At 40.2% G+C, this 14,073-nt stretch overlaps 1 protein-coding gene across 6 annotated transcripts in view; it reads right to left on the minus strand.

Moving 5' to 3' along the window:
* TULP4 (TUB like protein 4) overlaps window positions 1-14,073 on the minus strand; it is a 157,633-nt gene that overhangs the window by 14,769 nt on the left and 128,791 nt on the right. For all 6 annotated transcript variants that reach the window (XM_083828781.1, XM_083828776.1, XM_083828779.1 and 3 more), the window contains 6 exons: window positions 8,638-8,862; window positions 6,742-6,976; window positions 6,102-6,246; window positions 4,449-4,593; window positions 3,121-3,214; window positions 1,075-1,218 (listed from right to left, as the gene is read on the minus strand). In XM_083828781.1, coding sequence (XP_083684907.1) covers window positions 1,075-1,218; window positions 3,121-3,214; window positions 4,449-4,593; window positions 6,102-6,246; window positions 6,742-6,976; window positions 8,638-8,862 — 988 coding nt within the window. The remainder of the gene's footprint in view (window positions 1-1,074; window positions 1,219-3,120; window positions 3,215-4,448; window positions 4,594-6,101; window positions 6,247-6,741; window positions 6,977-8,637; window positions 8,863-14,073) is intronic.

Raw genomic sequence — 14,073 nt, forward strand, 5'->3', positions numbered from 1 at the left:
CTTCAAATCCTACAGGTTCATATCAGGTAGACATAAATTAAACAAGCCAAGGCTCAAATCATGAGGGAATGGGCTTCCTTTTAAGCACATGAATATTTCTTTAAAAATTCAGAGAACTACTCTGATGCTTGGGTTAGTCACAAGCTTGGGTGCTTTCAGCAGTCAAAATGATGGTACAAAATAATGTGAGAATTTCTATTTATTTCATTAGATTCTATCTCAAGCTTATAATTGCTTTGCAGTGCTCACACTTCTTCCCCCTTAAAGAGTACTGGCTGTCCATGAAGGCCACTCCTATAGTTCAAAAAAACTGTGACGTGAGAAACAGGAATCCCTCACTGATGTGAGAATTCTGAAATTGTATTATTTTAACTTTTTGGCAATTACGTATTCATTTTATTTGCATGATTTTTTTTTTTTTGATTGCAGAAGGTCTTCAGTACTTTTAGTCCACACTCTTATCACCCCACATGTATCTGTCTCACCCATATCACCTGCAACCAAGCCTTCCCTGCACTGCTTGAATGTTCTGCTACCTTCCACCTCAGGGAAATTAGAAATTCCTTCCTGACCCACCTCGTTTATACAACATACTATTATAGCCCCTCTGTAAGACTCGGTACTGATAAAAATCCAAATGGGCTTTTAACACATCTCAAAATGTGGCTGAGTAAGTCAGGAACCTCCCCAGGCTCCTGTCAGCAGATTATGCCTTGATGCCATCGGGTCACAAGAACAACCCTTCTGGGCTTCTGACACAACATAATTCTGGTCTACAAAGATGGGGAATGCAAGGCTTCCATCTACAGAGAATTCTTAGTGAACTAAACAGAAGATGATTAATGTTCCAATGAACTTGAAACTTAGCAGCTCTATGTGGATTATACTTTCCATGTATTTTTATAAAAACAATGTCCGTAATACATATTAGCCTTGTCCTAATTCTATTCTACAGGACTACATCAGAGTAAGGGATTTTGATGTGTGTATTTACCAGAGGGAGCTAGTGACACAAATGATCTGTCCTCCAGCTAGCTTAACCCATAATTTGAAAGACCTCCAGTTCTTCCTTACCCGGTAAATCATCTTCATCTTCACTGAAAACATTTGGATTAAAGACAGGCAGGTTAATGTAGTCCATTGAAATCTTCCGCACTTCTGGGAGATATATTGTCATCTGCCTGGGCTGAAGGTGCAGCAAACTGGTTTTATATATTACTGGAGACAGAGTATAACAAGAAATAAAAAAAATAAAAGAAATCTGTCACACAAAGAGCATCTAAAGCTAAGAGAGAGAATTAATTCAAAGCAGATAGAAGGGTTATGACTATTGTTATATAATTTGTTTATGAACAAATGCATGTATGGGTCATTCTTAACCAAATCACTATGCAATGTTATTTTTGCATAAATAGGATAAAAAGGATTGTTTCTTTCAGCTATTTCTCCTTAAACAGAAGCAGCCTCTCTTTAGTTAAATAAGCTGTGGAAATAATAAATTACTTCATCCTGTATTTGCATCTATATTTAGGAAAGGAAAATATTTCTTCCATTCTACTTTTGGAACTCTTGACCACAGGATTCTACAGACTTATATGAACTCAGGGGAAAACGGGAAAGGTTTCAGAAAGGAAATCTGTTGAGGGTTACCACAGAATGATAGAATCATAGAACGGCTCAGGTTGGAAGGGACCCTGAAGACCATCTAGTTCCAAGCCCCTGCCATAGGCTGGGATGCCACCCACTAGATCAGGTTGCCCAGGGCCCTGTCCAGTCTGGTCCTGAACACCTCCAGGGATGGGGCATCCACAGCTTCTCAGGGCAACCCGTGCCAGTGCCTCACCACCCTCTGAGTGAAGAATTTCCTCCTGTTATTACATATAAAAAAAAACCCTCCTGGCTCAGGAAGTCTGTGGGACCTAAGCCTTGAAGACTGGGAGAATATCTGAAGGAAATACCTCTACACACTTACTCCACACATATTTACTTACTCCATACTCCTTCCGTACGTATTTGTCATTGATACTGAGAGAAAATTGCCTGGCACAGTAGGGTCACTCTTACACTATCTTTTGACAATCATTGGAAATGTGGTTGTCAAAAAGTGATAAATGACTTGAAAAACAGAGAGGCTGGAATTAACCTGAGAGTTTGTGTAACACTTTAGTAAATAGTGAGTGCCATTGCCCTATAGTAGTAACACTGGTTGACCCCAGGGTGACAACATCCTGAGGACAACCTTTGTTTGGAGGCTGGGTCAGAGAGGGTTGTCTTGCCAGGAGCTGAGACTCCATGTCTTGTCTGATGGTAGTCAGTATAGACACAGAAGATACCTGTTTAACTAATTCTGCATCCAGGGCATCATTATGTAGTCCTGACCTACGTACATAATTCAGCTCAGGAACAAATACATTTTCCAAAGAGCTCTTAAAACTCCTATAATTACATTAGTATTTCAATTCAGAGCTCAGTTCTGCTACTAATTCTAGGCGGTACCCTGTTCTTTGCTTAGCCTTTTTCCTTTCAACAGGACTATCTAGGGAGAAAAGGCCGACTCAGGAAAAAGTTGAGACTAGACAATTTTTACTTTTAATGAAGGCTATCAGTTTACTGATGATCCAGCAGGAGAACCATGTGAATACTCTAGGCATTGATTTGAAGAATCTTGAGCACGATGCTGTAAGAGTTTTTACATTATTTTGGTATAGTTAGCAGCTAAATGACTAGAAAAATTGGATTTTTAAAAATACTTCTATTACAGTAACTAAAACCCTGTGATTTTTACAGTCTTGCAAAAATTTTGTTTATTCTTTTTTTTTGTTGTTGTTATTGTTGTTCAAATACACTGTAAAAATTAAGGTCTGGACTTTACTATTAATTAATCTGTTCATTACAGCTGAGACTTTGTTATTGTATTTATTTGTCATCTTGTTATTGTATTTATAGATTTGAATCTCTTTTAGCTACAGTGAAAATTTGTAAAATCTAATTTCTACTGTCCACAGAAAATAACTGCTTTGTTAAAGAAGATCTCTGATCACCTAAAAAGAATCATACAGCGTAAATTCGTTATTTGTTAGAAACATTGATATGCAAAAAATCAAAAGAATTTACTTTTACCTGCACCAAGGTTCGTTGGTAGGAAAGCAGCCAAACCCACAATTTTAAATTTGGTTCCCCAGATGTTAGATGTGACCTGAGCAAGGTAGTTGTGCTGCAAAGAAAAAACAAGATATTTTTCACCTGATAAAATCTGCATGAAGTTCTAATAAAAACCTGCAGGGCAGTAAAGCTATTGCAAGTGATAATACAGTTGAAGCTTCTTTTATTTTACTGAAACAGCCTAAAGTGTCTTTGTAGCAACTATTACACCCAGTCATTAAGAAACCTCATTTTGATATCTGAACACCATCAGAAATTATGTCAGCAATCATATAGGCTACTTAAAGCTGTCGAAGTGCAGAAGAACATGATAGCTGCTTAGCGAGAATAAGACTGTTTTCAGATGTTTGCTTCTCCCACACAGTAAGAGTCCAGCTATTTTGTATTTCAGAAAGAAATGCTGTCTGCCCTTTGGTTCTATGCTTAAAAATCACTTTACAGCACAATAAATAAGACAGAAATGAATTCATAATGAGCTTCCAAAGCAGTTTCCCAAACCACTGCTTCCATGGTAATCAAATTACGGCTACAAAAGATTAAGAAATTTTGAAGTCCAAGAGTTATGCCATCACCATCAGGAACAGGATCTAAGCCTTTGCTCTCCTGTGCTATTCAAAGGACTTTTGGTTTTATCTACCACTGCTATGTAACTGACCGAGAACATTTTAGTATGAAGGAAAAAGTGAAATGACAGAATGGAAAAAAAGCAACTGAAACAATAGAAAATAAAATGAAAAGAATTCAGATTGGTATTAATGAAATGAGTAACCCAGACAGTTTTACAGGCTGCTAAGTTTCATTTACCCACAGAACGTGAACAACACAAAGAACACAAAACGCTAATTTCTTGCCTTCCTTCCAATTAAGGCTGTTCCAAGCAATTATGAAACAGAACATTTGGCCCTGTAGAGCAATCATTTCCCTGTCTCTGCAGAATCCTAGCAAAGCAGAGAACTATGGTGGCATTAGAACAGCTCTGCAAAAACTAAGAAACACTTTCACATATACTTTCAAACTGCCAACAACATCAACTAGAATAAAATCTCTCACATGGATTCACATTGGCAGAAGTAATTGGGGAAAGACTTATCAAACAATGCTTGATACTCCATTGATACTTTAGACCATCAATATTGACTTAGAAAATGTGATTCTATAGGTGTGCCATCTAGTAGATGTAATTAAATGAAACTATTCTATTGGTGATCACTGGATCTATATCATAGATTGCTGCCTCTGGAAAGTGATGCATTTGGGCTCAGGTCTGGTAACAATGCACACAATACCTGAGTAATATCTTCTAAAGGAAACTCTCTTCGGGTTAGGCTTGGTGAACCAATAGAAGGTTTCCTTATTGGTAACCTTGGAGATCTTGATATCTCCTGCGCGGCTCGTGACATCTTTGGAGATTTGCGAGCTTCTATATTGATTCTGCATATAAAGCAATAATTAGAATCATCAATTGGCATGCAAAAATGCAAAAAAATCCGTGTCTTGGATGAATATAAAGATGGTAATGAAGACAACTGGTATGGTGTTCTCTAGATGATTAGTGAAGACTGCATAGTCTACAGGACGGAGAGTTATGGTTCAAATTTTAAAGACATAAAAAGCCCAACACATTTGCAGTAACTCAGATCGGATGCCTTCAGATTCATTTAACAAAGCTTACAGCAGTTCTACCAGATGCAATATATCCTCCATTAATCCATAAAAAGGTGTAAGGCTGAATTATTTCAGCTCTGCAGACTTTGAGCAAAGCCTCAAGAAATGGAAACATGACACTTGAGCTGGCAGATCTCTGCAATAGCACAGCAAACCAAGGCTCCACAAACTTCATCAGTGCTCTCACTCTAAGTCAAAAGTTACTCCTAGCCCATGTTATACAAAGGGAGCCATGAATAAGGGGATCATGCAACCGAAAAAGATCATTGGTGGCAAAAATAAAGAACAAAAATTATATTTGAAAAATACGCTCTTAGAAAACCAAGACAACAAGGTTCTTCATTTCCCTGAACTATTTCTGTTTTAGGCACAGGAATTCGTGGTTCTGCTGTCAAGGACTACTGAAATAAAACTTTGGTGATTTACACATTACATTCACATATAAAGGGATGCATTTCCTTTGCCTCATTCTAGGACAGTCTCATACTATAAAGTCTTTGGAAAAGCTGCAGCTAGAAGGCCTCAGTGCCACAATCCTGCAACATGAAGGTGGCAGACAGACATCAGTGCCTGTGAGAAGCATCATGGACATCAGTGAGGCTGTGCAGGTGGGAGTTTCTGTCTACACACATAATAAATATGAAGAGCTGGCAGGAAAGCACCAGACAAATAAATAGCTTAGAAACTTGTTTTTCATATTGTTACAGAGCCCGGTCAACCCAATGTTTAGGAGGGAGCTTCCTGAGTCTTCCTTGCAAGGTTGCCACATCAGAAGTGCCACCTAGGCCAGGATCAATTGTGTGGACTTTTGAACTTTAAAATACCCCTGAGAAAGTACAGGCAAGGGATTAACTAGACCAGGGATTCTAAGCACAGAGCACATAAAAACATGGACTATCTAACACAGGAAACATTTAGTGGTGTCAAGAGTTCACATACAGCAAAGGCAGTGGTTGGAGAGTTCATAAAGCTTTTCCTTGAGACTGCTGGGGAAGAATGGTGCCTATTGTTTCCCATTACTTTCTGCCCCACAACTTTCCCCAAAGTCCACCTTAACGCCAGTCTCAAATCACTGCAGAACTGCACACTGCAGAGGACCCAACTGCTCCTATCTGCCCAAAGGAGTTCACTTTTAACTTTCTGAGGTGTTAAGACACTGTTTAAAGAAAGAAAAAAAAAGAAAAAAGAAAAAAAAGAAAAAAAGGAAAGGAAGAAATCTTTTCATCATCTTTTTTTGGCAAAAAAAGATGATGAAATATCCAAGCAATGATTACCTGGGGAGTTTGGGTGATTTGCTAGCTCGACTGATTTTGGGAGACTTTTTTGCTGCCCAGTCATCACTCAGTTCGATATCGCTGGAGTCAGAGCAGTTGCAGCTGTCAATCACAGTGGAAATCAAGCTGTTTCCGTAGATTTCATCTATCAAGACAGGCCCCAGAAAATGTTAAGTGCTGCTTCAGAAAACTGGTATCAATTACAACTATCAGTCATCAGAAGCATAAATCCGATCCACATGCAGTAGACAAGATAAAACTATACAGACATAATTAACTGTTCTTCACCTTGCCTTGTATAAAGTCCAAGTTTCCAATGGTCTGAACTCAAGTGCACATGATTCAGACGGGTGAATCACATTCAAATGACTTCAAAATAAAGACTAAAGAATATTTTCTGCTAATTAGCAATCTATTCAAAATACAAGAAGTTCCCTTTTTGTAAGACAGAAGACTGTATGGTATAATTTGAGAGGCTTGAGCTTAGGTCATGCTAAAAACTTTTTCTCATCAGAAAAAATAAAGATCGGATGCTAGCTTCTATATTGCATACACAGATTTTCTTTAATTCTTGAGGTTTTAATATCTAAAGTCTGTCTTTCTAAATATTTTTTTATACAGAGCTACAATTCACTTCTACCTGCTTTTCCATCTGTTTTAGGATCCATGATGACAAACTCTGGCCGCAACTTGCTGATACGACGTCCTTTGAGGATGGGCACCAGTCCCCCAAGATATTCCAAGTACAGAGTATAACATGGACCACCGACCTCTGGGTCATCTTCTGTCCGCTTCATCGTGCAGTGAAGCCGTTCATTGCCAGCTGTTGGGTAGCTGACAAAATCTCTCATATTGTTTGGGTCTGGGATAGGAGGCTTAATTAAATGAAGGAAGGAAAGAGAAAGTTTCCTATAGGTTATTGTTTTTTTTTGTCTGTGGCAACTTAATCCTGACATGACTAACTGAATTTGAATCCAATTCTAACTTGGCAGCTCAAGATTAGTACAGGTTACTGTGAGAGATATGCAAGACCCACATGCGAGACAGAGGTGCTGTATACTATTTAGTTAGGTTAAAAGCAGCTCAAAACTACAAAACTAAAACTAATTACATCAAAGAGAAAGGTAGGACTTGTGGTTGGAGAATTGAATTAGACAACAAACCTGTATTGAAGTCCCAGCTCTATCACAAACTTCTGTTTTAACTTGGGTAATGTGGTCAACAGGTCAAAGTCAGAGTATCTCGCCTCTTGCTGTCCCCCCACGTGAACTTAGCAACTCTTGTTCCCATTCATAGTTAGTATTGGTGCATGCTATGCCACTATGCTACGATGCTGTCAGCTCTGGAAAAAACTTGTACCTCTTCTATCATCCCATTCCTTTCCAAGTACATGACCCATCTTTGATGAGGGCCTTTTTGCATGCTGTGTTGAGAAATATGAGCCCAAAGCTCAAGGTGGGTTACTTTGCCCTGCTTGCCAGCAGGCTGTATTAATCCATGAAGCGCTCAGTCCTTAAGCAACTAAACTGCTTTTGTCTAAGACAATACAGCCTCTACGACACAAATACTAGTAATGTGTGCTTCTTTACCACTATTCTACTTAATGCTCTGTATCTTTGGAGATCAAGGAGTCATGGTTACAGTAAGGTATTTACTCTTCTTTGACAAGTGGAATGTTTCACAATTGCAGAAATTGCCCTGATTTGCAGTACACAAATGGAACTGTGTTGAATCATTATATTATAGGCATAATTTGGTCTCATTTAAGCTTGGCCAACTCCACAGATTTCAAATTAGCTATTCCAGATCTATATTGTTTTAACAAGGACCTGAAACTCAGAGAAAATGCTGTAATACACACACAAAAAATACATAACACAAAAATACATATTTGAATGTAGGCCATTTACTAGCTAATGCTCTGGTTTACAGGCTGTAATAAAGAGTTTTGAAATCCTGAGATGTGCCGGAGGGCAAAAATACGAAAAAATGGGGTTGAGCAGATGGCTCTGCAAGCAGCCCTGCTAATGTACAGGAAAAGGTGTAATAACTGCTTCATTTTCCCATAGCACTGCTGGAGCAGTAAGGTTAGCAGAACTCATTGTCAGGAGAGATATTTGGACAGCCACAGGTCTTACGGACTCATGTAACATGCAGGGAGGCAACAATTTTGCCACTGTGAATCTCTCCTGAACTGTGACACAGTACTATCGTTGGCATGAGCTTCTTTGGTAGTCTGCATGAGTCAACAGCATTTTGTACCCCTGGGACACAGCGTATTGTGTCCTCGGAAAGGCCATACACACAGTTTAGCACAGATCAGGGTGTGAGCCCTCTTTTCAGATTTTAGTAGGCACCACACTGATCACTGATCCATGATGTCATTGAAGAGGAGAGGAATTACCCTTAATCAACCTTTTTTATCGTAATTACGTGGAGCCAGGATTTTATCCTTTGTCACTTAGGAGCAGCATAGGGGAAGAAAATCAAGCAACCCCTTCCTCTTCCACACATACACATGCTTCTTTCCTTTCACCTTGATTGTTGGTATGAAGGCAGTGGTGAGGTACGAGCAGAGTCGAGGGGGCAGGGTCAGCTTGCTGATATCCTTGTCATCCCGCAGACAGCTAGCGATGGTCTGCTGGCACAGGAGCTGCAGACTGGAGACCCTGTGCTCTACTCTGACAACGTATAACGCTGGTCCAGAAGCCATCAGCAGGCGTGAATCCCTGTGACCCCAGCAGATCGAGATGATGGGACGCTGCATGAAGAGGAATAGGGCATAACTTAAAAAGATCATACACTTTCACCCAAACAATTGTGCAGGAAGTGTTCATACAAGTTCAGCACCAACTATGTTCCCTTTCATCTTCCAGAAACTTAAACGTGCACGTTATTGTCCACAAAAGTGAGAAAAAACGTGAACATCTGAAATTATTGATAACAGTGGTTGATATTTATATCATGCTTTTTACTCACAAGACTTAAAGCGCTTCACACAAGGAACTGTCTATCCATTTCATGACCCAGATGGGGAAAATGAGGCACTATGAGGACATGTGACTTAAAAGTCACACAGTGTTAAAAAGCAGGATCCTTTGAGGCCCCATCCAGATTGTTTTTTCAGTCATCTAATCAATCTTCATCCACTGGTGATGGCTCATAGTTTACAACTGAAATTCAAACTACATGCCCAGAGACAATTAGTAGACTAATGAACAAAATCCAATTGTTTTGCTTGTGTTGCACTGAGTCTTCTGCCACACAATGTCTTTTTTGAACCATTCCCAGAGGAAGTGAATTGTAAAAGACCACCATGGGCAAAATGAAGAATTGCCTTTTTGTCTCCTGTTTGTCCACACTGAAAAATGTCTAAGTTCATGGCATTAAGCACAGAAATAGAGTCAGAGGTGATTGGGACAAAGTGTCAGAACTCAGAGCCATATACCAAAATTCAGCTCAACCCCCCCTTTGGACATCATTCTCTGCTGAAGGAATATGAAGAGTTTACATGATAATAGTGAGTTGTGTGCAAATTTAGAACCATGAAAAAGGATTTCATTGCAGGTCTCAAGTAACAGCCTGACTAAAAACTGAACAGACTGGATAATCTAATGAAAACCAGCTCTTAAGAGATATGGGAACCTGTTTTTAGCAGGGGGGTTGGGCTCGATGATCTCAGAGGTCCCTTCCAACCCCTACAATTGTGTGATTCTGTGTGATTCTGTAACATGAGTAAACTTGTGCTTTGGGGTGCAAGATGATCCTCATGAGTAAAGCTGTCCCACAAACATCTCTGAGCTCTTTCCCAGACAGCTACTTGGGCTCACAAGAAGTTTTCTAAACTATCATGCTAAACCCCATCTTCTTGATGCACAGCACTGGTGTGTTGTGACCTCTTATAGCACTACCACTATTATTTTTGCCCTTCAAGAGGGTTAGCTGCAGCCACATGTCATCTCCTGCCTTCAGTGTTGCAAAACTCTTTACTTGCATATCTACACATACCCTATGGAATCTCAATCCCACAGCTGCTATCTCTATACTATATACATATATATATACACACAGCGTGTGTATATATATATATATATGTATACATATATATAGTATATACATAGTGAGAGGAAGAAACACTCACTCCATGAAGAATACTGTCCAGCGGGCTGTAACTGGTGAACTGCAAAAGGTTTACTCCTTCCTGTGAAGGGCTCCCTTCTTTTCACGATCCTTGACATTCAAAAGCTTAAGCGAACATATTCTTTAGCTAATTATGAACTGTATTTACTGAAAGGTCAGGGTCTCTTCGGAATATCATAATGTAGCAAACAAGAATTAACTACGTAGAAGATAAAAGTCAAGGCACCATCGGTAGTAACCTTTATCCACTCCTCTCCAGTAATATGGTACCCAGATACACAGTTTGGATCAGCCCAGAAGTTACTAATCTAGTTTGGAGTTAGAAGTTACTAATCTAATTAGAAGTTATTAATCGAGTTTACAAATTCAAAATGCTTAAAGATGAGAAACGAGCACAAGATGTTTTTTTTTCTGTGAATCCCATAAAGCAAAATGCAGTTGCACAGAATGACATTGATGTCTATCATCAAGATAAAGGACTGGATGACAGAATTTTTTCAGAAGAAAGATCTTCCCTGCTACGTCATCTTATCCTAGATTTAAATGTCAAAGAAAATATTGGTTTTAAAGTGGTAGGAATAAAGAGCTTCAGAGACAACGCTACAAACAGTTCTATGGGGGCAGAAACCTTCAGGCTGACTGATATGCAAATGAAAAGCAACAACATGTGAACATTATGATTTTCACCATAATTGCTAAAGGCATTTTGTAGTGGAGAACTTCAAAAGAATTGAGAAATCCTTCATGTACCATGAATAATTATTACATAGCTTGTCATAACCATAATTTGTGGGACAGAGTCTCGGATTCGATGAGTGATCACATAAAATGTCCCTACTGATGGGTATTTTCATTATTTGAGAGTGTGTTCAACCCTCATACTGCCTGGCAGTAAAGAGACAGTTCATGCTGCTTGCAAAATAAATATGATTGGAAAGGCGCTGACAAAAGTTAGGTACCTGCCAGTTATAGTGTACAACAGCCTGAGGAAGGCACTAGGAGAAGTGACCCTGATTTCCTCAAGGACTGACTTCCAGCATGGGCAGAACTATCTGCCTGATAGTTACTGTGGGAACCAAACCACATCCCTCTGGTCACACTGGATCAAGCAAAGCTTACCTATAAATAAGGTGAGGGAATAAACAAATGTGTGACTTAGCGCAAAAACGTTTATTGCTTACATGAAGTTTAATGCCAGAAGAGATTATGAAGTCTAATATCCCAGCTATCATAATTCAATACACCACACCCAGACAGCCCTACCATGAAGTCTAGCATTTCAGCTATTATAATATTATAATACACCAAGATAGCCCTCTTCTCATCCAGTTATCTGGATCAAATGAAACCATGTCTCTCAGGTTAATGCAGCATGCAGGGAAGAGCAGAGATGCAGACAGTATCAGTGCAAAAACCTGTGCAATCTAAAACATACTCCCAAGGAGAAATTTTTTCAGTAGCTTTGAAATGCTGCGTGGGACCTTTGGCAATAAAGCACTGTGGAGCTAAGGAACAGTTAGAAAGCCAGAAGCCAAAAGACTCACTGCATGTCTCACTGCATGATTTCATCTCGAATTCCCAATAGGCAACCATAACTCACCCATCTTCTAACTTTTGAACACATGACTGCATTATTTAGGTATTTTTTATGTATGTGCATGCATTTTTATGTATATGTATATAACAATATATGCATGAGTGGGTGCATGTTTAAATAAATGCACACACATAGAATCATAGAATGGCCTGGATTGGAAGGGACCTTAAAGATCATGTAGTTCCAACCCCCCTGCCATGGGCAGGGACACCTCCCACCAGACCAGGCTGCCCAAAGCCCCATCCAGCCTGGCCTTGAGCACCTCCAGGGATGGGGCATCCACAGCTTCCCTGGGCAGCCTGTGCCAGGGCCTCACCACCCTCTGAGTAAAGAATTTCCTCCTAACATCTAATCTAAATCTCCTCTCTTTTAGTTTAAAACTATTCCCCCTTCTCCTATAATTAACTGTCCGCGTAAATAATCCCTCCACATCTTTTTTATAAGCCCCATTTAAGTACTGAAAGGCCGCAATGATGTCTCCCCAGAGCCTTCTCTTTTTCAGGCTGAACATCCCCAGCTCTCTCAGCCTTTCTGCACAGGAGAGCTGCTCCAGCCCTCTGATCATCTCTGTAGCCCTCCTCTGGGTCTGCTCCAACAGCCCCACATCTTTCTGCTGCTGGGGGCCCCAGACCTGGATGCAGCACACCAGCACAAGGGCAGAGCAGAGGGGGACAATCCCCTCCCTCCACCTGCTGGCCATACCTCTGTTGATGCAGCCCAGGATGCAGTTGGCCTTCTGGGCTCCAAGCGCGCACTGCTGGCTCATGTCGAGTTTTCTGTCCACCAGAACCCCCAAGTCCTTCTCTGCAGGGCTGCTCTTAGTGTTCTTCTCCTAGTCTGTGCTCACATCTGGGATTGCCCCAACCCAAGCGCAGCACCTTGCACTTGGACTTGCTGAACCTCATTAGGTTTATGTGGGCCCACTTATTTAGCTTGCCCAGGTCCCTTTGGATGGCATCCCTTCCTTCTGGTGTATCGACTGCACCCCTCAGCTTGGTGTCATCTGCAAATCTGCTGAGGGTGCACTCGATCCCACTGTCCGAGTCATAGATAAAGATACTAAACAGATAAAGATATAATACCTACAAGGGAAGAACTGTTTGTAAATCATGACATTTCCACTCTTCCATCTGTGTATTTAGTCTGCCCACATACCTCACATTTTAACCTTTATATACTCAGTCTCATCAAGTGGCACTTGTAAAATATTGGTTTGCCTTTGTGTACTGATTCCCCAGGCAGGCCTTGCCTTCTTTTTCTATGGAATGGTCTGTCCCCCAGTACTCCTCAAGTCTAATATACAGCAACACTTCATTTTCAGGGGAGGTCTAGGACTTACAATGAGGTTCAGAGAAAATTAGCTCATGATTAAAGGCCTGGGGAAATAAAAGATCACCCAAATGCCAGATCTGACCTGACCTTTAAATGTACTGCTCCAATAATATTTCTCAATAACTAGGCTTCCCACTCTTTCCCTTGAAGGACATGGATATGAATCAATTACTACTGCAAGTCAGTTATTAGCTGGCTTCAGCTAATAACTCCAAACTATGCAGAAGAAAAGCAATTGATCTGCCATGTCCGAAGCACAAGTATTGTTCCTTATAAAGCATGCATTTATTTCCATTATTTCGAGTGGGTTTAAAAGTCAGATGCATCTACTCAATGCCATTCATCTGTCTCTCTTACAGGAGGAAACACAATTTATCTGCTTGTCATCGCTTGTATACAGTTCACTCAAAGACAACACTGTTCAAGCTGTTCCTTGCTGCATTCCTTCAGCTCGGAAATCCTGAGCTATGTGGCTTGTCTGATGCTTGCACTTGTTCCTTGATTACTGGAACTGGAAGTCCCACTGGTAATGAGATAAACAAAAACAATATTCCAAAGCAGAAAGTCCAGCAAAGACTGGGATTTTTCTCAGGAGAAATAACCCAACTGCAAAATTGTATCTACTGAATGGCACGTACAAGTGAAAACCCTAATGGACACTGTCTGCTTTCTCTCACTGTACATTGGTGTTGTGGAGATGCATACTTTGCCTTTCTCCCTGCTTTTTTTCAGAGAAACCAGAAGGTGCAATGGCTACAGTGCCCACCTGGCTCTTCTGAATTTTGTGTGCACATCTCTGCACTGCTGTAGAGTTCAAGGATAATTGTTGGAAAGCAATTTAACATCTTCATTCTTCTGTTACCCATATTTACAGTGGGAATAATATTAACTAGCAAGAGAATT

This window comes from Anser anser (genome assembly GCF_964211835.1).
Source record: "Anser anser genome assembly, chromosome: 3".
In the NCBI taxonomy this organism is placed as follows: Eukaryota; Metazoa; Chordata; class Aves; order Anseriformes; family Anatidae; genus Anser; species Anser anser.